This window comes from Syngnathus scovelli, chromosome 6 (genome assembly GCF_024217435.2).
Source record: "Syngnathus scovelli strain Florida chromosome 6, RoL_Ssco_1.2, whole genome shotgun sequence".
NCBI lineage: Eukaryota > Metazoa > Chordata > Actinopteri > Syngnathiformes > Syngnathidae > Syngnathus > Syngnathus scovelli.
Genome location: NC_090852.1, coordinates 10,152,353 through 10,178,571, shown reverse-complemented (window position 1 = coordinate 10,178,571; position 26,219 = coordinate 10,152,353). Strand labels below are relative to the sequence as shown.

The 26,219-nt window shown below is 41.1% G+C and overlaps 1 protein-coding gene and 1 long non-coding RNA gene across 6 annotated transcripts; one reads left to right on the top strand and one right to left on the bottom strand.

The window, feature by feature from the left end:
* The first annotated feature begins 1,694 nt into the window (after positions 1-1,694).
* Positions 1,695-25,972, top strand: cecr2 (CECR2 histone acetyl-lysine reader). 5 transcript variants are annotated; one of them, XM_049722508.1, is made up of 19 exons: positions 1,695-1,978; positions 8,884-8,978; positions 11,525-11,708; positions 11,957-12,084; positions 12,230-12,313; positions 13,698-13,756; positions 13,856-14,016; positions 16,713-16,799; positions 16,939-17,089; positions 17,993-18,122; positions 18,204-18,241; positions 18,307-18,398; positions 18,489-18,615; positions 19,080-19,432; positions 19,512-19,643; positions 19,824-20,595; positions 21,366-23,226; positions 23,451-23,493; positions 23,853-25,972. In XM_049722508.1, exons 1-19 carry the CDS (start codon positions 1,859-1,861, stop codon positions 23,856-23,858), a joined length of 4,623 nt encoding a protein of 1,540 aa, XP_049578465.1. In that variant the 5' UTR covers positions 1,695-1,858; the 3' UTR covers positions 23,859-25,972. The 5 variants fall into 5 exon arrangements, with proteins under 5 accessions (XP_049578465.1, XP_049578464.1, XP_049578467.1 ...); XM_049722507.1 differs by having other exon boundaries at positions 13,853-14,016; XM_049722510.1 differs by lacking the exon at positions 12,230-12,313.
* On the bottom strand, positions 6,973-9,892 carry LOC125970339 (uncharacterized). Its single transcript, XR_007482067.1, has 3 exons — positions 9,188-9,892; positions 7,810-7,857; positions 6,973-7,355 (listed from the first exon to the last, which is right to left on the bottom strand). It is a non-coding gene; the product is annotated as an uncharacterized lncRNA (long non-coding RNA).
* Positions 25,973-26,219: the final 247 nt, after the last annotated feature.

Here is a 26,219-nt window from a genome sequence, read left to right as displayed (position 1 = left end):
GCAGCGAGTCACCCATTTTACATTGGAAAAATCTCACAGCACATTACTAAAGTCATGATATTGTATGAATTGACTTACAAACTCACTCAGTGTGAAATGTGTCTAATTTAACACAAATTTGATATGTTTGTAGGGAGCCTGAATGACAACAGGTCCTCTGCCATCTAATAGCAGAGTGTCGAATTGTTCTGTCACTGTGTTTTATTTGGGAAAACAAATCAGAAATTATAATCGTCTGATAAATTAAATAGTCAGGATAAAGCCGTTCGGACAAGGGATGCATGGATGACTCGGTTCCCTTGACTATCTCACTGGGTAGGAATCACTTGTCAGTTTTCCCAAGTGCATGTGATTTATGCTCAGTGCGATAGGGGGAGCCCCTATGTTGTATAAAGGCGAAAGCATTTAAGCAGGGGTGTCCAAACATTTTGCAAAGGGTGCCAGATTTGGTTAGATAAAAATGTATAGGGGCCGACCATTCGGATTGACATTCCTCGATCCATTACCATTGTAAATTAACTTGTAAATATGTAACTATATCCTTTGCTGTCTGCAGACAGGTTCATATTGCAAATGAAAATATATTGTCAATTGCATTACCAGGATAGTTAAAGATTAAAATAATGAAAAGAAGGGCTTGATTCGAAGACATAGTTTCACTCAATTTAATTCATCAGGTGAAAAACCTTCAGCGCAAGAATTTACAAAACTATAATAATGATTTTTGTACCATTATGCACTCCATGCATTAAATTAAAGATACGTTTTACCAGTCTAATCGTGTATTCTAAACATTTTTAGCTCATTAAATCATGCACTTTAACACAAACTAATATTTTGCATGCTGATTGTATCATGTCAGATTTTTAATCCAAATTAAATCATTCTCCGTTTTATCTTTTTGATTTTAACTTCATACACAACAAAATACTTCATAATCACAAAAGAATAACCCATAGTCGTTTTGTTTGTTTGCGATCATTGTGAGTGGGCAGCACGGACGCGCAGTAGTTAGTAGTTAAGTAGACAGAGCTCTCACCAATAGTCCGTGGTTTATTTTATTTTGCCTTTCCGTGAGCAGTGTCACTGGCAGCGTCTTTGATTTTAGCGTCACCTTTTTGTGTGGATATTTGAATGTGCAAGTGTCTGGGTCACTGACTGTCTAAATTTAGACACGGGCCGAATTTGGCCCGCGGGACGTGTTTTTCTTTAAGGGGATGTTTACTAAATCCAGAGGCATATGTGGGATTACAATGATTTTGTTGTTGTTGTTGTTGTTGTTGTTGTTGTTGTTGTTGTTGTTGTTGTAATACAACGTCGCTGTGTGAAGGCATTGAAAGGAACGTGTACCAATCAATGATTTTTAATTAAACTTAGAATTACTTGACACAAATCCAAAATCGACACTTGAATCGGTATTTTACCGTTCAAAACATTCCCTTTAAACTAAGGTCGCACAATCAAGATCGATAGGGATTAATGGCCATTTACCTTTTTCTGTTCATACAGATTTGTCAGTTCGAGCGCCAGAATTAAATCAAAATTAAGTCAAATCAATCAAGTTATTATCATATTTGAAGCAAAAGTCAATGGCTTTATATATTTGTAGTAGTATCTTTAATGCCACTCGTACGTTCACCCCTCTCTGACGAATAATGGTATGGCCCGGCCCATCTGTTCGCCTTGGCTCGGACTGATTGAAACAGATTGATGAGCCCGGCGAGGCGGAATGGCAGCAACGGAAGGACTTAGTGGACTGCGCGAGCAAGTTTTGTCGGAAGTGTTTCATTGAACTTTTGAACTTCAAACCCCTTTCTAATGTGAGCAATCAACGTGACAGCATTCCTCCAGTCTGAAAATGTCCCGGGGATGTACAGTTTCTGTGGAAGAAGTCCAATCTTGGTGGGAAGTCCCCGCCATAGCCCACTTCTGCTCACTGTTCAGGGCAGCGTTCAACCTTCCCGACTTTGAAATCGAGGTAAACAATATTCTGCCTTCACGGAAGTGACACCACTCGCCCTCATTGTGGAAATTAAACGTTGTTTGTGTCAGCTATACCAACTACTAGTCTCCTTAGTAATGTTCTTTGAACTTCTACTCGTGAACGTTACGACTCCGCAACAACCTAGCTAACCGATTAGCAACGCTAAAACTTAGGTGTGAACCTTGTAATCGATCGTCAATAAAGGTAAATCGAGAGGCCAAATTGAGATTTGAGACCTACTAATAAGATTGTTGTTGTTACGTAGTGCTCTCTATAGTCATTCAAGGCTTTCATGTTCCCACTTTAATTGATATTCTAGAAGATCCGTCCACTCAGATATAGTTCATACTTAGTCCCACTTTAAATCTTAGTTTCGGGGTGATGATGTGCTTTACGATACAAAGTGAAACTTTTTTTAAATTCCACATAAGCGTGATAACGATTATACACAACAAGTGACGTTTCCTCCCTTTATTTGTCACATAAAGTTAAGTTCATGGCGTGGGTTTTGGAGTTTATTGTCTTGCGGTCGTGAGCCATCTGGCTTGGGGAGCGAGACGCAGATGCTTCTCGGGCATTGTTTGCTCCCCCCCGTTTAGGATTGAGTGAAAGAGTTGGGTTCAACGTGTGCCTGCTAATACCGGTTTGAGAGCCAAAATACAATGTGAATTAATTCCGAAATGTATGCAGCCTGGCAACTATATCACATGGTCTCAACACACAGAAGCCCTTTTATTCATTGAAGGCTACATAATCATCGATCACTGCGTTATGAGTCAATCGAAAATTGATTGGCTTCAACTAAAATTTTACGGTCACCCCATGACGCCTTTATTGCTCTGTCAACTCAAATCAGCGAAAACGCCAAAAGCAATTACAAGAATAACTTCAAAGGTAGCGTTTTAGATCGGTTAAATAGTTGTTATACGGAACGTTTGTCGTTGCTTTAAACTCTTTGAAGGAATGCTCAGGTTCACACTTCGTCAGTCGTTCGTCATAGTGACTCACTAAGCACAGTGTTTGCGCAATACGCTTGAAAGAGCTTTATCTTTTTGTCGAAATTGAAAAAGTGTTCAAAGGTGATACTTTCTTTTCACATAATCAGCTGGTAGCTGAGACTGAGACGCCCTTAAACAATGGTTGTATATCTGGTTTGCCATTTTAGCAGTGAAATGTCAGGTGTCTGTCTTCAGTCTGCCACTGCATGGTGCCAGTTTATTTTACATTATTAATTTGACCTCTGTAGTACTTTACCAGCAATCAGCTGTCTAAAAGTGATCAAATTAAAAGGACAACATTTAAATAATGCAATCATAGAAAACTAAATACACTTTTCCATGCATATGTGGCTTGACAAATTATCAAGCTTTAGTGATAAACCAGCAAGCAGCACAGGGGCACGTGCGTCGAAACCTGGTTTGAGCTGGACTGTCACAAAAAAATAACAGATCCCGATTTTTCAACAGAGTAGTGAAGGTTGGCTAGTGTTTGCGCACACCCTAATGTTGACATTTTTTTTCATCAGGGATGAATCGCAAAGATGTTCGCCAGACATTTACCATCAGTATTAATGGTGCTGAACAGTTTTTCTGGTTGTAAACAAATGTCTTTGTGACAAGAAATACAGTACAACTGTTTGCAAGCTTTTAGCAACTCTGACCCAAAAAAACAACAACCATTCACTTGCGCTGTGTTCACACAACCTTAGTCTGCTCTCATGGAGGACTACAGTAATGTTGATTTAAGGATTATTTTTCAATTTAACAGGGTGACTAGATGAATAACTGCCAACAGTTTGACATGTATTATTTGCAGATTATTTATTTCTAATAATTTAAGTGATTTGATGAATAGATTTATCTTTACCCGTCAAATTTGAAATCTGTTAACTCTCTGTCTATAAAATTGAGGTTCCACTTTAAAAGGAAATTGAGTTCTATCCAATGCCACGTCCCTGTAACAGGTGAAGCCGGTTTGGCAGCTGTCAACAGCAACACGCTCTACAAGGACTGTCATTTATCTCGACCTTGATATGGACAAGCCCAGTTGCGTGGTTTTAGTTGTAAAATAGTTTACATCAATCAACTCAACTTTTATAACAGCCACAGCTGCCAAGACACTGTTTATAGAATATAAAATAGAAATAATACAACATTAAAAAAAACCTTTATATTGACACTTTGCATAGAGGAGTTCTATTTCAGCCATCTTCCCCTCCAATTTCCCATGTATGAAGTACAGATGTTTGTAACGTTGTGATATCAAACGTACTTTGCATCATACAGATGTTGCCTTCACAGTGTGCATGATGTCGCTCACATTTGCTACAAGCTATGTTTGAAATCACACCTTGTAGATCCAGCTGAAGTCAAGATTAATTTCCGCAATTAAAAACCAATTACACAAAATAAACGGAACAGGAAGTTATTAGTTCTTATAGTCTTTCTTTTGTTTGAAGGATGGGTGGTGACCGCTCCGACTGCAATTCTATTATTATTATTATTATTATTATTATTTCATTCAGGTCACTTGTATAGTGACTTCTTTTTTTTTTTTCTTTCCTTTTGGTACTCAAGGCGTGTCACACTGCTTCCTCATTAACACCATCAGGAGTAACTGGGGCTTCAATGTCTTGTTCAAGGACACTTCAACATGGTCACAATGGCTGGGGACCAGTTCTTTCACCTCCGAGTTTGTAGATGTTGTCATTGGGGAAATGATGTCGGTAGTGCTTCCGCCTCGTGATATGCGTGGATGTCTATTTTGACTCCAACATAATTGTTTTCTTTTCTTAGAGATGCTACATTTTAACTGTAAATATGTATATTCTTTCAAACTTCTTTCACTGAGTCATTCACAACTGCAGCCACTGTTACACAGACTGCGAAAATGATGCATTGTGGCCACCGTAGGGACGTCACAAGAAAAAGAGCATTGGCGTCTGTGTGTCAATTCACACCAGGTGTGGTGCGATGCGGATTGTATGTGCCGTGGGTTCCACGAGGTTTCTATTTTCTCTGGATGCCGCATGCGTATTTTCATGAAGCTGAAGTAATTACACTATCCAGACAGGAAGTCAAGGGTCAGCATCCAAGGTAGATCGGTTATATTTAAAAATCAACAAGTTCTGCAAACTTGTCGGACATTTAAAAGACAAAAGAAAGGAGTTTGAAATAAACCAAACACAAAATAACTCTGAACACAGAACATACATACGCTGGGTCAAAGAGCCAAAGTTCCCCAAATGATGTCCATACAGCATATCAATGTAAACAAAAGGGGTGGCTATTGTCTACAAGTAGCTCTCTTTATACACTGTTGTCAACTCTTCAGTGTGAAACTCTGTGATCTTGTGTTGTGGGTGCAGATTTGCTTACACGCATTACAAGGCATCTCTTCCGTAGTCAGTGTGAACGAGGCGCTGGATATGTGATTGGATGCTGAAGTGGAACGTCAGCCTACATATGCAACATCTTTGCGCCTTATGCTGTGGAGTTGCGTTATGCATGTTGCAAATTATGGTTACACATTGCGAGAAGCACCACATATCCATTATCTCGTCTGTGTCAAGACTGTATAACGAAAACAAGACAGAAATAGAGGTCCCTTTTCCAGGAAATTTTGAGGAACCTGTATTATTCGTAACTGGAGGTTTCACTGTATTTGATATTTAATCTCATTGCGTTCTTAGAATCTGATGAAAAGACATCTTCATAGTCTGCCCACCTATGAACCTTTGCTACTTCGCTCATAATGGTAAATGATTGCTCTTCATTGAAGTTCTTGCTACTGTAACAAATTGTTAGACAATGTAGGATGCCTTCCGCCATCCATCCAGCAGTTTGATGTTTTGACATTGCTTGCCTCAGTGCACCTCACTACCACTATTTGCATCCACTTGTTGGGCTCATAGCCACTAACAGAACCTCGACCCTATACTATTCTCTATCCCTAACATGTTTTCCAATCACTAAGCCCCAGCCCCTGCATGGCATTACCATGACTAAACCCCAGATGGTGGTTATTTCTTTCCCTTCCCCTTGAAAGGTGAAGGCTTCCCACTTTGACTGGGTGCAAGCTGCTGCTTCTGGGGAGTTTTTGTTGTTGTTTTTCCATGGAGTCCTCTGATTGTGTATATTTTGGTCCTATTAGGTTTGGTAAATAAGTGTGCAAGCTGCCTGTGAGTGTGTCTTTGTTTCTGTTGTCTACAAGGTAAATGGATTAGCCCCGGAGGGACAATAAAGCTTTAAGCATTTCAGAAAATGCTTAGATGGGTGTTCTCAGTCACTTGGCAAATCCAAATTTTTTTACTGACAGGAAGCTGATACATTTCACTTTAGCACCATAGAGTCAAGACTGCTCCTGACCAAATTGGAGGCCCACCTCTTCATCCCAAATGTATCTTAGATACCAAAATGACCATAACACCGCGGGACATTTGACAACCTTTATTAATAGTAAACAATTCATTGCTTTGAAAACAATCGCTGAAATCTAGCACGGCTGCATTAGCATAAAGAGTTCTGTGCAACCCCCCCGCCAATAAGATAATGCCCATTTAAACCGCAGTCTATGCGATTACAATACCGCACTTTTGTTAAATCACGATCATAGTGCAAATACAATGAATCGTTTAGCCTTAATCCTTTGCGGTCTAGCAATGTGGTGGCTATTGAGAATTTTGAATTTTGTGAGATTTCCTGAACTGCCAGTTTTCAGGGCCAGCCCCCGCCAACAAATACGTTTTAGCACGTCGGCTGCTTACCCCCGTCAACGAATACGCTTTGGTGGGCACAAAAGAATCGCAGACACCTCAAAGTTGTCTACATTAAACACTCAAACGACCGTATTCCCTTTACTTTCTTTGTCAAATGCCAGTGACACGAACAACCCCCTTGCACAGCAATACTTGCGTATTCTATTCTCAAGGCAATTCACTCACTTGCATCCTTCCCCCCCACCCCCCGTACCTACTGACACATCTCCAACTCGGCCTGTGTGATGACCTGTGAGTCACTAACCACTCGCACTCGTCTTTCCACATCAGGCTATTCATAAAGCCTAGGGGATCCGTTTCTCACAAAGAGTACTCCTGAAAGATCAAGAAACAGTTTGCATGTCTTTTTAATACCCTCTCTTGTATGCAATGAAGTCGTGGGGGGCTTTGTAAAAGGCTACAGCCTCCTCCCCCAGTTGTGAGTGACAAGTGAGGGCAGCAGTACATGCATCAGATGGGGGGAAGCAAGGGGGGCATATACACTAGGGCTTGTCTCAGCCAGCCCCATTGTCTTAGCTCCCCATGGTTCCTTCTCCCTGTCTCCAGTCTGGGCGCGACTTCCCTTCAACGTTGTAAAGGCACTTGTCTTTGGTACTGGTTGTAAAACAGAGATAAGAGGGAAGTCATGTGATGGGAGGTCTGGAAAACTTAACATGGACGTGAAATATACTTAGTTTACAGTACATAGGCATGTCTATGGACAGGTAATCAATTGGGCCATAAATTCTGACCATGTTTGCACCTCAACTTAGATGGCGAGAGGGTCTCCGAACATAATACGTATTCAAAATAATAGAATCTTTATTAGTCCCACATTGGAGGAATTCGCATTGTTTTAGCAGCAATCGTGCATACCGGAAATAGAAAAATAGGTCAAAGAAAGCATTTGTACAAGGAGTACACTGCGGAAATATTTTATGTGCATTAATTATCCAATTCAATCTATCAGCAACATTTTGTTTTGAGTATCGATTGAAAATATTGACGTCTGATCAGTCTAATTGCACGGACTTGTTTTCTTTATCACACACTTAAAACGTGCCATTACCTTTATGACTTCAGCACCACCTTGTCTTTGATACGGTTCTGGTACCACCTACAAAGCCAGGAAATTGTCAATTCTGCTTGAGCTGTTCAGGAAAAAGACAAGACACCTTTGACAGACCGTGTAAAAGGGGCTTATTACAGACCCCAATATTAACTCGTCATTCTCTGACTTAATGAGCAAAAGGTGTCCCACAGATTGATGGTCTCACCAACACCGTGCTTGTGCCAGAGGTGTGGAAGTGGCTTTGACAGATGTTTTAAAGATGACTAATCTGGCAATTTACCATTGTCAGGCTTGCATCAGTGTCTCAACAACTATGCAATAGAGATGATTCGTCACGCTTGATCAAGAAATGTTAAAAAACTTTCCTGTGGTTTTTGTGATTGCGCATGCATGTTTGTCATGCATTTCCATGCGGGGGTGGAGGTTTCGTCAGGTGAGTAATCTTGCAGGAACCAGTGAATGGGACGTGTTGGGGGAGAAAGAATCAAAGCATAGTAATGGAGGAGTCCATACTCAACAAGCAGGCATCCCTTCCCCCTTCCCGCCTTCGCACACCAACTATTAGTGATGTGAACCCCAGTTGAGCTGTCAACAGCAGTGACATGGAAACTGTCTGCTGTTAGGGTAGCCACTACTTCCACATCGCTACTTCTGCTGTCTTACAGGAAATCACTCCCATTAGATGTGTCAGAATTGATTAATCGACAAATCAATTAATTCAAATATATTGCCTCATATTTTTATAATTGGGTAACCGTTTAGAGACTTAACTAAAAGATTGTCCAAATCTTGTGATTTCAGGCTCTCAAAGTTGATAATTGTCAGATTTTTCTAGTCTTTCATGAAAGCAAACTGACTTATCATTTATGTTTAATCAAAATAGGAATTTGCAATCATCTGCTTTTACTTGGGAAATCAATGATCAGAAATCCCTCTCGTGTGATGTTGCTTTACTGTTGAGTTTCTTTTTAAATCACAAATTTTAACTGTTAGCAACAGAGCTGTTTTTTGTAGTTTATACTGTAATGTTTTACAATAAATTGCTAATTTTTTTTTTTTTCTGTGTCCTAGGAATTGGAGGAAGCGCTCTCAGAACAGGACTTGAACTTCCTCGGGGATCTTATTGCTTGTCTACTGCAGGGATGTTACCAGCGCACTGACATTACGTATGTTAAGATTTAATCGAAATTATATTTATCGGTAAAATGATCTTAGACGTAGTCACTTCATATTTCTGTTAATGCACGAGGTATTACGTATTGGTGTAACGCCATGTGTGGTTATAAATTTTAGTTGTACTATGTTCATCTTGTTTTCAATTGTCAATTATTTTACTGGTTCTTTTATCACAAACCAATTATTTAGGTTTCATTACCTGACATGTTTCGGCTATCACTTCCGCCTTCATTAGAGTGTCACGGGTGTGGTTGTGACGCGTCTTTATTAGCTGATGGATGAACTGCTGTCCGTTCACCCCTCCAAAATGCTGCTCCAGGTGGTAGAGAGCATGAAAGCTCCCAACGGTGCTCACAAAGGTGCAGGGCAGGTAAAAAAACAACACAACACGGGGGGAGAGAAAAAAAAAAAACAAGAACACAGCGGAATGGTGACGTTGCCGTACGTGAGAGGGATTACGGAACGCATCAAAAGAGCCATGAAAAAATACAACGTAAACACACCCATCAAACCACACACAACACTCCGTCAGATACTGGTTCACCCAAAGGACAGGATTCACCCGGAAAATAAATGCAACTCCATATATGAAATCCCATGCAAATCATGCAATAAATCATACATCGGGGAGACAGGGAGAAACTTCATCACAAGAAAAACAGAACGCAGGAAGGAGTGTGAGAAAGAGACAGCAACAAGACAAACGAGCAACAAAACAACAAGCAGAACAGGAACACTACAAGTCAGCCATTACCGACCACTGCAAAAGAGAAAATCACATCATGGATTGGGAAAAGGCCAGAGTCAGCCGCACCGAAGAAAACATACATCAGCTTTGAATCGGGGAGGCCATCGAGATCCTCAAACGGGGCCTGAGGACCATCAACAGGGACGAGGGAGCTTTCATGCCCTCTACCACCTGGAGCAGCATTTTGGAGGGGTGAACGGACAGCAGAGGGCATGACTCACCTGTCAAATCTGACAGGTGAGCCACGCCTTCATCCATCAGCCAATAAAGACGCGTCACAACCACACCGGTGACACTCTGACGAAGGCGAAAGTGATAGCCGAAACATGTCGGGTAATGAAACCTAAATAATTTGTTTGTGATCAAAGAACCAGTAAAATAAGGTTATAAATGTTTCGAGGAAGCCAAAAACAAATCCAATATTTTAGTTATTTCTACCCATTTTAGGTTATTCATTGTTACATTATTTTTTAGGGTTGTTGTTTCATGTAACAAATGTTTCTACCTTGAAAAAGAAAAAAAAAAAAAAAAAGATTCACCAGTCCAATGTCTCACTAACGGAGTCGCCCCATATTTTGACGCAACGTCTGATTCAAAATTACATTATAATCTTATTGGATTTATAAACATAGCATTGATAAATTCTCAAGTATGGAACAAGGTAATTATCGGAGAGTATCACTCCAACACAGTCAAGTATTAATTCCCAGATGGTGTTTCTCTTACAAATATTGTCTGCTCAAGATTGGGAAGAAATATAATGGTACCAACAGACAGATAAACAGAGAGGCAAGCATGAGCCAGTTTCTCCACCCAGGCAAGCAGCAACTGTAGGACAACCTGTTTTATTGGACAGGACAGGCGCTGGCATCCTGGGGCTGCCTGCTCACTGCTGGCCTTTCACAGAGCTGCCCTTTTCATCTCCACGTGTTAAACGCTCTGCCGGAGCGGGGGAAGGTGGGAGGGAGGTTTTTGGCGAGAACAAGGGACAGAAAGGAAGAGCTAGATGGGGTTAGTGAGAAGGGGAGCCTACAGCTGTTTGAAAAGTGCACACTGCTCTTTCAAGATAAGCCTTTTTTCTCTGGTCCTCTTTCTCTATGTTGCAAAGATGCTCACCCCCGCCCCAAGGCCCTGTTCTTTTCTTCTGAGTTGGAACTAAAAGGTAGCGATTAATCGGGTATGCTTGAACCGTAACATTTGCCAATCCAACTTTGACAAAAAAAGACATTTCAATCAATTTACCAGTTTTATTAAATTAGGCAGGGCAATGGTGCAAATCGGGCATGGGCAACTTGAATGATGCACCGTGCTGCAATTTTATCACTGTACTAAGGTCTCACATTGTGACGTTCATTTTCAAAAATCTTTTGATACTAATTGAAGGCATATTTTTCTTGAAAATATTCCAAATCCCAGTGTTTGAAAAGCCAGATATCAACAATTATTATTTTTGAATATACATAAACACACCTTTTAGTTAACTAAGTATCAGTTCACATGACAAGCAGGATTTCATTAATGAACTGGTTTAAAAAAAAAAGATTGGCTTGATGAACCGGTTAGTCACATGTTGTATCCATCTTGATGCTGGAAGGCTTTGGCAAAAACAAAATTCTTAGAGTGGCTTTGCTTGTGACTGTGTTTTGTTCAAAGCAAGGCATTATTGGATTGGTCTATTTAGAAATATGAAAGGCCTTATTGGTCACGGAGCCGATATTCCACATCAGTAGAGTTAGCACTTGCTGTGAAAAAAAGAATAAATCCCATACTCATCCTTAAGCACTTCAGTCCCCAGGCATTCAGCAGATATCTGGATGACATCATCAGCTACAGATGGGAGCTTGAAGAGGGGAAGCCCAACCCACTTCGGGAGGAGTCCTTTGAAAACTTGCCCCCTCGCACTCAGGTTGAACTGCTGCACCGTCTCTGCGATTATCGGCTGGATGCTGCTGATGTCTTTGACCTGCTGAAGGTAAAACCACAACATGTTTGTCATGTTTTCAGAGTTCTACATGTCATTTTCGCCCCCACAAAAACTATACTTAAGATTGATTGTAAATTATATCCAATATTTTTGCAATGGCAGGCTCGTGGAAAATGTTCTCAGTATTGTCTCCTACATGCATTTCATTATTATTATCATCCCCTTCTGTAAAGGACTGCAAGGACCAAAGTATGTCCAAAATTGAGTGAATTAATGGTTTCCTTGGCTCCCATCAGGGTCTGGATGCAGACAGTCTGCGGGTAGAACCTCTTGGGCAAGATGGAAATGGAGCCCTCTACTGGTATTTTTATGGCACCCGTATGTACAAAGAAGAGATATTCGTGAGAAAAGTGGAGAAAACCAGGTAAATGCCTCGCCGTAGTCCCCTTTTCCTTTTAACAGGTCATTAGTTCATCCCCGTTGTAGTAATTTTAAATTCGTGCTAATTGATCATATTGGGACCTAGGCTTTTAAAGGATTCAATTCAATTGATGTGGTCTTCCTTACAGTGAAAATCCCGAGTTAACATTAACAGAGAAAAAGAAAAGAGGAAGACCACCAAAGAAAAAAAGAATGGAAGACTCTGAGCTAAGGTGATTTTTTAAAATGGTTTATTTCAATATAACAGGCAGAACTTGTACATCTGGTTGCATATATTGCACAGATGCCTTTGTCTAAAGGAAACTGCTGTTGATGGTTGGTTCCACAGCTGTCTATTGCCATGTGGCCATCAATTGCACAAGTTTTGTCAAGAGTCTGTGCAGTTGTAGAACATAAAAAAAATGAATTAAATAGAAATTGCAGGCAAATTACATGACCTACTCAGAATAATATCTGATTTTCTTTGGTGACTTTTTGAGGTACTTCTCAAAATCAATATTAATGTATAATGTATAATTTAAAGAAACAGATATCCAATTAAGTCTTCAAATGACACTGAGCAGCCACAACAACATTACCACCTGCGATTGTGCCTGTTCAAGGCTTATAATGCTCAATTTCAACAATATTCTTGTTTGCAACAATGGGGATTCTCGTTAATAAGGCGTTGCCCTACCATCCAACTGAATCACCGTGAAAGGGATAAAAATGTAATAATGAAAATGAAATGTTAGCATATAAATACTACTTTAAAATATATGTATACATCTTGTTTTTTGATGAGCAGGTTGAACAGCAAGCAATCATTGATAGGTAAAACGTTTATTTGCGCCATCTTAAATGACAACTTGAGTATTGAGCACAAAAAACATCGCCTAGTCTCTTGTAAAAATATGACCAGCAAAGTGGGTCCTCACGCAATGCGCATCTATGATGAGGTACCGTCGAGCGCTGAATTCCACAGCCATATTGGATGTGGCTCAGACAGGCTGGGTGTACCAAGCATGTGGTCCAAGCTGCTTTGATAATTGGTTTCTATTCTCCCATCTTCCTCTCTTTACAATTTCAATGATGACTTTGCTCACCAATCAAATGCTGTTATCTTAGTCCATGGCTGTCAAACCAGGTATTGGCAGTTTTGGCTTGTGGACAAGGGCCAAATCCTCCCGGAAAATCATTATCTCCAAATAGATCGTCGGCAGCAGGAAGTGCTCTAAAGTTTCTTGGTGATAAAAGACCACGGAGCAATAGAAATAAATAACATGGCTCTCCAGCTCAACACTGGCCTTAAAGCTGTTTTTCCAGTTATTTTTCAGACTTTGGGACCTTGATTCCCTAGTAAAATGCAAGATTGACTTTAATCTAAAAAGAGGTCTGTGTACCAACCAGTACTTTTTCTACTTAGCCTAGACCAGGCACTTCCGATGTTGCTTTTGTTTCAGGAATGGCTTGCCACATGGAAGCTGTAACTCATGTCATGTAAATGTCCGTATGTGACAAAGCAGCCTCATCCAGTCCTTATGAAGGTCCCCCAGATTTATGAATCACTGTTGCGTGACAATCCTCTCACTTGCTGTGTCATATTTGTCTTTTTAGTGAGGCAGAAAGTGAAGAGGATACAGAAAATGGAATGGAAGATATAGCTCCTGCGAAAGGTGAAATATATATGTGCAATACATTAACAGCGATCTATTTGTTGTTATTTTTTTGGAACCTGTTTTACCAACTGCCTTTGTGCTTTTGGCTTCCAGTAGGTTGTAAGAGAGGTACCTGGTCCCTAGTGTGCGAAACAGAAGAACAGTGGGTTAACTTGGCAGAAAGCATTAAGGATAAACCGTCTCCCCAAGACCGCCATCTCTACCGTGTCATCAGCCAGAATTTTCTGCCTGAGATACGCAGCATGATTGAACACAAGGTCAGAAACCAAAGAATCAATACCATTTGTTTCCTTACCATTAGTGTTTCACAAGGTCTGTACTCTTAAGCATTCATGTGACAATTCAATGTTATCTGTTATGTTCATAGTTACTATATGTGAATTGGTTAAATTTCTAGACAAATAATAGCGTGAAAGACAGTGTTATTTTTTGGCGGCCGTTTTCTTTAACTCGCTGATCGTCATCGGCTCCAAGGTCCTGATTTTGTAAAGCCTTGTATTACAACCTTACAAGCACCACAATCAATGAACTCAAAAGCCTGCTTCAAGGTCTACTTGAGGCAAATAAAACGCCATCCAATTATTCATTCAAACAGAATGCAACATACTGCATGACAGTGAGCTTACATACACAATGTAAAGCTACATACACCAGTCCTGTATTTTGCACCTGTCCATTCCCATCATACTATATGCAAATACCACCAACTGCTGCCACGGAAAGTGAGCCTCTGTACACTGAGCGAGGAGATGAAAAATAATCTAGTTGTCAAGAGGCCCTTCATTTGCAACTGACAAAAGAGGAGTACGGGTACGTCTTCTTTGCTGTGCACTTGGCACATACTAAAAATTTTCTTGACTCATTATATAGGCTGGTCAAAAACATCGAAATGGAACACATGCTCAGGATTCTCTTCAGTGCGTCAAGATAACTGAAATCACATACTGAGTTCCAAGTATCATTTAATATTAACCAAAGAGAATATAATTCTTCAAATCTCTTGCATATTTTTCTGGCTCAATCAGCAGGCGATCCTATCAACTGCCCTAATTATTTTTAATTCTTTGTATTTGTGTAAAGAGATGTTAACTTATTCTCGTATTCTCTTTAATGTCAAGTCAGTATAGTACTGTTTCTTGATTTCATTAGATAATGAAGGCTTTATGCCCCCTTATTTTCTTCCATGTCAAATCAGTACAGTACTGTTTTAGATTGTATTAGAATTTTGAAGAAGGCTTTCCCATATCAATTAGTCACTAATCACTAAATTTAGCCACAGTGTTGCTCAGTCAGGTGCATTAAAGACGCTTGCTGTTAAGGCTCACAAATCATGCACACCATGGATGCAGTACCACTTCCTCTTTATTGAATATACTTTTTTGGTCTACGTTAGCACATGCATAACTTGTCTGTTACACATGCAGACTTGTCAAATACAGAGTCTTAGATTTTTTAATCCACCCCTCCATGTGTCTTGAGCTGCAGTCAACAGTCATATTATGGACAGTGACAGCAGGCAGAGGCTCACCTTGAGGCAGGATGAAGCCTCTTGAATGACAGCTTTGTTGTGCTGCGAGATCCTCTCAGCCTAAGTGGTTACACTGGAGGTCATCTTGCTTGTGCTTCTTCAATAGATAAAACAGTCAACGCTGTTTGCTATAGTTTATTATGTTATGTCATATATATATGTGTTTTAAAATTACGGTATATCATATAGTAATTACATTGTATAAAATTATATTAGGATTATTATGAATTGTGGCATTTCCCCATTGCTTTACTTAAGAGGCAACAATACAACAGAGCAGACTTGATCAGTTCTGGAACAGCCGCTTTTGTTTTTGTGCTTGCTTCCTTTTTTTTTTGGTCATGTACACCCCCACACATCCTTCATTGTCTTCCTCTCATGTTTTCACACCCCCACCTGCATATGTGCAGTTTTTAGATGTCTCTAAATGTGTACTTCATAAGAAGGCCCTACTTTGACTGGCTTGTGAGTTGACAGGTTTGTCTTAGTTCTTTGAAGGAAATTGACAAGAGATGCACAGTGTCTCTCAATTTAGACAGACTTTTGAGAGACATGTTAAGAACTTGACTTTGGCTTAGTTACTATGTACAGACTCACTTAGATGTCACTGGTTTTGATGGGTGTCACAAAATTATTACAGAAATAAATGGAACAAAATTTAAGCCTTAAGAAAATACTACTCGTTTGCTGTTACTTTTCTGCAAGTTGTGTGTATTTTTCAGTATAAAATCTAGGAGACAGGAGTCTACTCACTCTCTTTGTATGGAGGACACGGTTAGATATAGATACATTTTTGTCTGATACAGCTTGGCTGTCACCCCCAGGGAGATGTGAGGGAATGTTGGCATCTTAAGCGAGAAGGGGGAACTGGGGGAGGAAAAACCAAAGCCAGTGACCTCTCAATACTCGTGGCTCCTTCACCCAAACCCCTGGGGCCTCACAGTTATCTTTCTTGTGTGGTTTTCTGTTCATCTTGAAGGCTCAATAATTTGTTTGTTGATCTTAGTTCCTGGTATTTTCATGAGGCTATAGTACCAAATTAGGATTTTGGGGGTTTATCAGTCGGTTTGTGTAAACGATAACCTATTTGATCATAGAATGGAGCAATATCGCTCTTTAAATAACAGTATATGTTGGGTTTATGTTTTTTTTTTCATTTTATTTATTTAAAAGAGAACAGTGTATGTTACATTTCATGTAAGGATGCTGGATAATCTCGGTTGGCTAGTCTCAGTTTGCCATCCTTTGGCAGGTTGTAATATTGTCTGTAAGTCTCATATTCATCTTTCGATCTGAAGCCCAAATGTCTTGAGTATACAACAAAAACAAGTAGACCTTGCTGTTCCAATACTTTGTCACTTTAATCATAAATTCAACATCTAATACAATCCAAAAGCAGTCTTGAATGTTTAACTCTTGTTTCAGGAGCGCGAGCAGAAACAGAAACTTGAGGATCCAACTCCATTCCGTGCATCACAGCGTTTCTCTGAAAAACACATGAGCCAAGAGGAGGCATGTGTGATTTTTCTCTACTGCAGCAGTAATGGAGTATACCTTTGTCATACTGTTGTCATTTTTCTATGCATGCTGTCCACTTGTGAATAGAGCCGCTGTCTGTCAGTCTCTGATGTTCGTGTTAATTTCTACTCAGGATAATGTGGATGCCACAGTTGAGTTTGAGAAGAGAAATGATGAAGAGCTGGACAGGCAGGTCTTGCTGGCCGAACAGAGGCGAGAAGAAGAAAGGGTTCAGCAGGAACAACGACAGCGAGAGAAAATGGAGAAGATCAAAGCTGTGGAAGGTACGATGGTTAGAACACAGAAGGAGAGAAGCCAAAGCCATTGTCGATATAAGAGTTTGCAAAACGAAGTTCATTCACTTGTGGACTCTCCACAATGAGTCATTTTAATGAACATTGATGCCAAACATAAATTTTAAGTGAATTTTAAGCAATGATTTCATAGTGTTTCGTCATAGACCTATCATCATCAATGTATAGGCCGCCATGGCGGAATTGTAACAAATAGATCAAGAGCACCCTTCATGAAGGCTTCCAAATGTCCTTCACTCTAATTTCTTGTTTAACTTTGAAGCTTGAAAAGCCGTCAAAGCATAGTACAGTACCATCGGCTCATTGTGATTTGAACAGGCAAAATTCATGATCCTACATGATCACTCTGCCTCTGATTGTGTTTGAGTTGAGCAGCTTTATTAATGTATTATATATGAACTGCTAGACTTGGGCTGTTCTGTGTGGATCACACATGTGGAATCCTCCCTCGAACATCTTTAATCCAAACGACGGGGAGCTTGGCTGGGCTGGGATTGGGATGCCTTTCATGTTAAAAAAAAAGTGGCGATTCATGTGCTCTTTCTGCTCCGTATTTGATTCTGTTCCTTTTCCATCTGGGCTCCATATAATCGGAGCCACCTCTTACGGCAATGGCCAAGGCATCTACCCTTTCTGCAGCCTCAATTTTCATCATGTGACGTCAAGATGCTAAAGGCTGAATATATTTTGCCTTTGTTCAGCTGGCATTATTTCTCTGATGTGACAGTTGGTTGTTCGTCTCTCTTTGTTACTCTTCCTCTTTTTCTCTCTCTCGGCCCTATGCTGATTGCATTGCTTGCTCTCTTCCTCTGGCTTTCTCTCTCGCGGCCTCTCTCTTTCTCTCACTCTCCTATGACATTCTCTTGGTCTTAGAGCGGGCCAGGAGAAGGAAGATGCGAGAGGAAAAGGCCTACCTGTTGTCTGTAGGAAAAGACCTCCCACCAGAACTTCTGAATTTAGAGCCGTCTTCACCAGTTCTCAGAACACGGACTACTAAGGAATTGTACGAGGATTTTATGTTACAAATTATTCATTTGCATACAATTTGAATATTAACATGGAGTGTCAATGTGATGTCTTTCAGCTTTGACATGGAAGATGACTACACAGGTTTATACAAAGGTATGCGTCCAGGGAATTTGCTTAGTGTCTGAACGATTGTCATCTCTGACCTCTACTCTCCCTAGTGCTGGAGGCCTTGAAGGCTCATAAAGATGCTTGGCCTTTCTTAGAACCTGTGGATGACTCCTATGCCCCCAATTACCATGACATAATACAGGTACAAAATCCCTATTGTGATCATTTGAATGTAGAATGTGTCAGTTCTTCAAAAAAAAAAAAAAACTTTTTTTTTTTTTTTTTATCGCAGACTCCCATGGACCTTTCCACTATTGAGAGGAAACTCAATGATGGAGAATATGTTGCAAAGGAGGAGTTTATTTCTGATGTGAAGCTCATATTTAAAAACTGTATTGAGTACAACGGAGAAGATAGTGGTAAATATGATTTTTTTTTTTTATTCATTTACCCACACCATACCAAGCAGTAAACCAGAGTTGGCTATGACAGCCCAAAAGAAAGAAACATACTCAATGTTGAAATGGGCTAGGTCCAGGGCAGTCTTGACAGTGATTAATGAAGAATGATTGAGCAGTGCTCCAATGCTCAGGAGGAGCTGAGCCCTGCAGTGCCAGAGAGACATTCCATTCCTAAACCCCCTTCTAGAGCTATTCATCCTTGGGGAATACTTTCCCTTGGGATGGGGGTGAGTGGGAGTGGTGCTGGACCACAGTAGATGGGAGTTTATAGAAGGAGCAGGGGTCAACATATGCCCTCTGACCTATTGGAATGATCAGCATTGGCCTGAAAACAGTGTATGCAGGAGAATCTGTGAGCTGTTGTGTATTTGTGTTTTCTACATGCTTTTTTTGTGTCTAAATAAAATTTCTGCCCTCCACAGAATACACTGTGATGGCACAGTCTCTCGAACGCTGTTTTAACCGGGCCCAATTAAAACACTTGCCATCAGAGGAGGGTGATACTGATGAAGAATTCTACATCAGCAAAGAAGACAAGGAGCGCAAGGAGAAAAAGCGAAATCGTAGCAGTAAACATTTGGGACCTGAAAGTCTAATCAAGGCGACTCAGGATGTTCAGCGTAAACGAAGTGTGCAGGGAGGCAAAGGCCAAATGGTGTTGGAGGACCAGGTTCTCAAGCAAGTTCGACCACTTACACATTCTCATTGGGGCTTTCCTCCAAGCCAGCAACACCGACATGGCAACATCAAGGGCATGTACCATCCAGAACAACGGGTATATTTTGATCCGTATCAATGTTTGATTTTATTTCTTTCCAAAAACTGCCACTTAAATGTTCTTTTCATCCGGCCAGTTACATCGTCCTCTTGGTCCGCACATGTATGCTCATAGAATGGGCATGGATCCCCGTTTTGCCTACCCAGGTCACATTCCAAGGCATGGAGGCCCTGGCTTGAATCGTATGCAGCACGACTTGAACATGCAGGTACAAAGTTCTTGTACACTTATGGTATATCATTTTATGTGGAAAATGTCAGGTCATCACAGTATGTTGGTTCTTTTACGTTAAAGCTTTTTCGAATATTGACGGTAAATCAAAATCAGATTGGACAAAAAAATAGGAAGAAGTGGAAATGAATTAAAGTAACTTTGGTTTTACTTTCAGCATCCTATGGGCCATAGGTATCCAATAGGCCCTGATGGTAACCAGCAGCAGCACCCCTATATGGGTCCAACACATGGCCCATCTCTGGGCCCCCGTCCAATGGCCCTTCAACTGAGACCTCCTCCTGAAGCCAGCATATACCCAGCCCATTATCGTCCAGAGAGCCACACGATGCACCCAATGGGGAACCAGTTGTCAGGACCTCAACAGCACAATTACACAGGCATGAGCTCTCCTGGTATGGTACGCTCTAACATGTGGACTAGTTTGAATCACCACTGTCCAGAGAGACCTAGTGGAATGCACATGCAAGAAGACCCTAGTTTGGTCAACCAGCACAACCTGACTTATGGAGGAGTGCCACCTCCAGTGGGACATAAACCATGGCCGGAAGCTGCCGGATATCCCCATCCTCCTCTGAATTCACAATATCAAAAGTCTGCAGCAGTGGGCAGCCCCCCAGGCCCTGTGCAGCAACGCCCTCCCTTAACCCACTCGGACCCCTCCACCAAGATGCGGTTAGCCTCGATGTTGGAAAGTCCAGAAATGCTAGCTCTACAGCAGCTGTCTGCCTCTTCCAGACCTCCCGTCGGTTCCCCCCATCGCGACATGGGCCACTTTCAACAGACCAAGCCCCCCTCAGGGGTTGGCAGCGTCCCAACTTGTCCCTCTCAGCAGCCTCCCCCAGCCCCTGAGGTTCAGCTGCTGCGTCCTGCTGGAGACAAAGGGCCAGACAGCCAGTCTTCCCCACAGACAGACATTCAGCCCAAAGGTAGATCTGACCCAAGTTCTTTTTTTTTTGGTTTGTTTATGCTGCTTCTTATAACCTGAAAACAATCTAATCTGGTATTTTACAGTAACGACTCGGAACAGCTTTAGGTCATCAGCATTTGTCCATTCAATTCAAATTAATTCTCACAGTAAGAGCTAAATTGAGTATTCAAAAGCTCAATTGAATGCCTTGCGCTTTGCTTTGAGTACAAAATAACTGGCACGTCACCACTTATGTTTATTCAATCAGATAGTCAACTCAAGAACTACGTATTACTAATGTAATTGTGTAATTTTATTGCATTGTTAATCCAATATATATTTTAATACAAAAGTCTTTTACACAGTATACATGAACTGGAACTAAGGCAGTACTGTGCCAGTACATAGCTTGAACGTGGGTTATATTAGAAAAACTAAATTGAGGTTTGGCAATTGCTGAGTGCTACTGTGCACATAGCTGTGCTTCTTTCTTACTTTTTAATATTGCATGTGAGAGAACTTGCAGTACACGTTGCTACCAAGAACAATAACAGGGTTGCACGGTATCTGACTGCATCGATGAATCAAGGGTGAGGTTCACAATGTAAGAAGAAAGCAATATTAAAGTTCAATACAAATGTAAATTGTTAAATGTATTTTTTAGACATATGATCTCTAACTTTGATTGCTCTGTACATAAAATGTATAAAATATGACCGATGGGATACATACTTTATGGTGATCATCTACTTCCGCTTGTGTTTATGTCCATTCCGTTTTTGTTGACAGGACCACCCGAAAACAAAGCGAGTATCAAAGACATTTCCAATGAACCTCCTTCATCAGAGAACACTGTTTCAGTTAACCAAGAGCACCCATCCATTCCAAACCCTACTCAACACCACAGTGGGCCAGCAGAGGGATTGCACAGCCCTCAACAACCTCAGGAAAATGTGTCTGGAGAAAAACTAAAGTCAGAGAGTGGAGCAGAGTGCCTTATGGAGGAAGTAGGTGGCCAACTTCAAAATAATGGTCCCACTTCTGTGCCCTTGCACTTCCATGTTAGTAATAAGAATTCTAAGAATCCATATCCACTTACCACTGCTCAGCATGCACAGAGCAGTCCTCTCCAGAGCCCTGCACTTGTTCAGCAGCGTGCATCACCATCTTTGAATGCCACATCCGACTGCAACTCGCCACAACGGCATGAGCAGAATGTTCGAAAACAACACCAGCAACATCCAACCCAAGAAATTCTAAATAGGACAGCACCTCCCAACCACTGTCAGAACTCGCCTCCACAGATGACCCTGAATATGACACAACTGCAAGCTCCACATATCACGCAAAGCACTCAGAGCAGCTCTATACATAGCATTTCACATGGTGTCTTACAGAGAACTCAACCTGGACCCCCTCATCCAACCCCTCTCACCTCTCTGCCACCTAGCCACCCTCCTCCACATTTACCCTCCCAGCCAAGCCCAGCAGACCATGGAGATCAAACACCGCGCGAACCTGCAAGTTGGCGAGACACCGAAGGTCCACATGCAATGAAATTTGACTTTTCTAATACTGCTTATAAACAACAGCAACCGTTTAGTCCAAACCAGCACGGAACCCAAACGGTTCCAGGTGTGCAGGCAGAAAGAGTGCGAGCACCTCCTCACAATGCTGCCATGCCTCCTCATTCCCAAGAAAATGGAGACATGGGTCCATACACCATAGAGAACCCTCCACATCCACAGTATAGCCAGACAAGCATGACCAGGCATTCTTCACATCACCCTTATTACACGCAGAACCTCAACCCCCTCCAGAGTACCCAAGACCATTCCAGGTACCACCAGCAACAAAGAACTGTGTATTCAATTCACATGCCTGGCCCTCAGCATCTCCATGCCCACACCAACATGTACCCGCCACCGCCATTCCAGCAGGAACAGTATTACACCCGACCGCAGGCCCATAATTTTGTTAACAGTAGAGGTGCTTATCCTTCAGAGGGTTGGCAGCCATCTCATCAGCCCATGCTGCCTACAACCTACCTGCCCGCATCCAGTGCAAAAGGAAACAATCAGGCCAATGAGGGGTGTGTGTCACCAAAAGCTTCTGAGGGCTCCACTATAGTGAGTTTGTTGTCCCCCGAAGGCGGGTCAGTCTCTGGAGGCTTGGAGGAGAGGAAATGGGAAAGCAGAAACAGTGGAAGTGATAGCCCAGCAAAACGCAGTCGCACTAAGGGGAACTTGGAGCAGCCTGAAAGTCCAAAAGAAATCCTGGACCTTGATAGTCACAACGCCGCCACTCGCCGTCACAGCAACCAGTCGCTCGCCTCCACTGCACACATTCCTCCTGGCTTTATGTATGACACCCGCACTGTGCACCCGCCAATGCATCCAAGCGGTGCTCCACCGTCCCACTGTGGAGTTGGGAATGGAGCCCTTTACCCTAGACCACCATACCAAGATGCAGGACGATTTAGTGTGCAGAGACCTCACCCACACCTGATGGAGGCTCTTCAGCGGCCCCAGCAGTTGCCTCTCTCCCCTGGTCAGATGCGCATGGCCATGTACCCTCACTCTGGTGGCCACTTTCAAAGTGTGATGATTCAGCAGAGAGGCTTGGCATCTGAAAATTTCCTACACCCAGGGTAAAAAGATTTTCCTTTTCTCATAGCAAAAAAGCAAATCTCGAAAGGCAATTCTAGTTTTATCTGCGATAACCTTTGTCTTCGTCCCCAAAAAAACCTTGTCATGCCATATTTTCGTGCATTTCGTGTGAGGCCGTTACCTCACTCACAAGTTTTAAATTTGATTCAGTAAGAATATCAAAATGAACACCATAAACCTGATAACTTGTTTTCATGCATCACAGGCAACACGTGATGACTGCACCGGGTGGATCAAGCACCAAGCAAGTAAGTGTGACATGCATTGTATCCTCTGTAATACAAATGGTTGTCCAAGTAGATCTTCCTTTTCATAATACTGTATAATATTGTCATCTATATGAATAAATATCGTAAGGTGAGATTGAGCTTTTAATGAAGTGTATTTTCATTCAATTAAGTGGAGTTCAAAAGGAAAAAGATTTTTTATCATCGACCACTGAGTTAGTCTCCTACATTTTTATGATGACAGTGATTCAGATGAGGACACCAAAAGGCACATTATAGTAGTGCTGCAACATTTACTTGAAACATACACAACTACATGTTTAACTTGATAAACCTTATTTGTTCCCTCACCCTCATCGCCCCCTCGCTCCCTCTTTCAGGTGTAATGAACTGAACCAAAAGAAAGACATACTGGCCCACCTGACAGACTGCAGAGGGCATGATTTCCAGCTTGCAGTCTACAGCAACTTGCTCACACTTGTTATCCTGGCTTTCAATTTTGGTTGGACTGAATCATAATACTAAATTTTACTGAGCCCTTGAGAACAAAAGTGTATAGATTACGGATCTTTAAAACTACCATTGTTGGGAAACACAACAGTTGTGGTCGTCTCACAACATCTTCCACTTTATTGCTTTTTACCATTGGTCTGCCCTGTCCACTGTGAACAATCAAAATATATACAGGGAGAGGGGCCAAGCCTTTTTATATTGTGCCATTATCTACTGACTCAAATTGTTAAAAAAAAACTCAGGTACTGTAAAGGCAGAAGAGGGTACCGTGAGAGGCCTCTCTGACCAAGACAAATTACAGGTCCAGTTGTCTTGGTTTCTTTTTTTGAATGTACGAGTGAATGTTTCATCGTTAAGCACACTCGCTGTGAATGAGAGTCAAAGATTCTGGATAAATAACCTAATTATTTGTACTCACTTAACCATTTCCACCCAGACACAGAGTTTTGTGAACTAACCCTCAAGAAAATACACTATTACTATTAATAGCTCCTTCACTGGTGAGACCGTCTTGGGCAAACAAAGACAACGCTGCTTGTGTCGGCTTGTACCTGACTCCATTTATGCACTGTGGCTTTCTTCGACTAAATCTCCTGAAACTGAGTGGCCTTGGATAGTCTTGTTTGTTTTAGTAAATCCTCATTTGTTTATATGTATAAGTACAAATCTATTAGCAAACCCTTTTTTGAGTCGTTTTATCTGTAATGAAGGGAATGATTTAATGTGTGACGTCCTGCCTGCTGTTAGAAGGTTGCAGCGTAAACACGAAACATGTAGTGTGATATTTGGTGTTGATGTGAACTGCACAGTCTGGTTCTGCATTTGCTTCTGGAATTCACTTCCTCTTCTCAGGGATCACACTTTGTACGGGTATTTCTCGCTACTGATTTTCAAGAGTTGCATCTTAAACAAGTTTACATTTTTGGTAAGCTCCTCTTTTAAAGGAGGTCGTTTTGATTAAGTCACTTTGCGTGAACTTGAACTGCTTATTCCACACTGGGCTTAATTTGATGTCATTGTGGATTTATTGGTTTGGGGATTATTAGATCTTGATAAGTTTTACCTCCAAGTTACCACTGTTTTTGTTTTATTGCGCAGTCTGTTTGGAAGTAAGTCAATCTACCTCAATGAGCGAATCTGGATTCAGCAGGGTCCTGTGAGTCCATCACTTTTACCAGTTGAGCTTATGTTAGCAGCATTAGCATCTTTAGTAAAAGTTGTGGTGTTGCTCCTTGACTTACAAAACACTGTATAACCCTGGCAAAATAAATTCTAATTGAATCATGCTAAATGACACCTTGACACCAACATTATGTACTCTGCATGATGTTGATGCATTTGTTTGGCTTCCCAACTACACATTTTTGCTCAGTGCCAGGAGTACAAGTTTGACATAGTTTGGCAAGAATCAAACATTTATAGCAATAGCTGCCTACGTTTTATATCGTATGTTGTTGATGCAGGATTTAAAGTAAAAAGTTAGGAACTTCCAAGACGCATGACGTGGTACGCTATTAAAATTGTGAATTGTCTCACTGTAGTGGATCTAAGGGGGTGGGTACTTGGGGGTAGTGTCTTCAGTGCTGTTTTATCTTTAAAAAACTGTTTTTCATGGCTACAGTATGTGAAGTTGTGCGTGGTGGTATCTAAAGATCTACAGGTGTGTGTGTATATGTCTGAATGTATGCTTGTGTGTGTCTGTTGTGCAGAATTGATGCCAGTTATCAGTTAAGCATGTGTAAGTCCATTGTCATTCATTAGTCAAAACCATTTAGATGTGAAATATATTTATTTGCTTTTTTTTCTTGTTAAATATAAATGTGCTGGCCATGTCTTTTTAAGTGTCAATCTGTAAGGAATTACCTAATTTTAAAGGGTGTTTACAGATTTTTTTTTTTTTTTTTACTTGAATGTCAGATTGTTTGGGAAATGGACTGGTGTATTTTCTATACTGTACATTTCTTAGAAATAAATAATTTTCCTGAAATTGATGTGTGTTGACTGATTTGTCGAAATGTACTCACAACTAGTTGCTGCCATGTGTAGATGAGAAAATATACACTTGTAATAATGGCCTGAAAATTCTCATTTATTTCAGTGAAATTGAATATTTTTCCATAGCAAAACTGATGATTTCTCTTAATGCGTTTTATAGAACTGTGCACCCATTGGAAATTACTAGGCACGGCTCTGCGTATGCTGCGTCTGATGAACTTTGAACCTAATTATACCAT

What these genes read in the sequence shown, in the direction of transcription:
- cecr2 (XM_049722507.1), top strand. Translation starts at nt 1,859, where the DNA reads ATGTCCCGGGGATGTACAGTTTCTGTGGAAGAAGTCCAATCTTGGTGG. An exon ending in ATGTCTTTGACCTGCTGAAG is followed by an intron (nt 11,709 to 11,956) that starts GTAAAACCACAA and finishes GGCTCCCATCAG; the next exon opens with GGTCTGGATGCAGACAGTCT. An exon ending in AGAAAAGTGGAGAAAACCAG is followed by an intron (nt 12,085 to 12,229) that starts GTAAATGCCTCG and finishes TCTTCCTTACAG; the next exon opens with TGAAAATCCCGAGTTAACAT.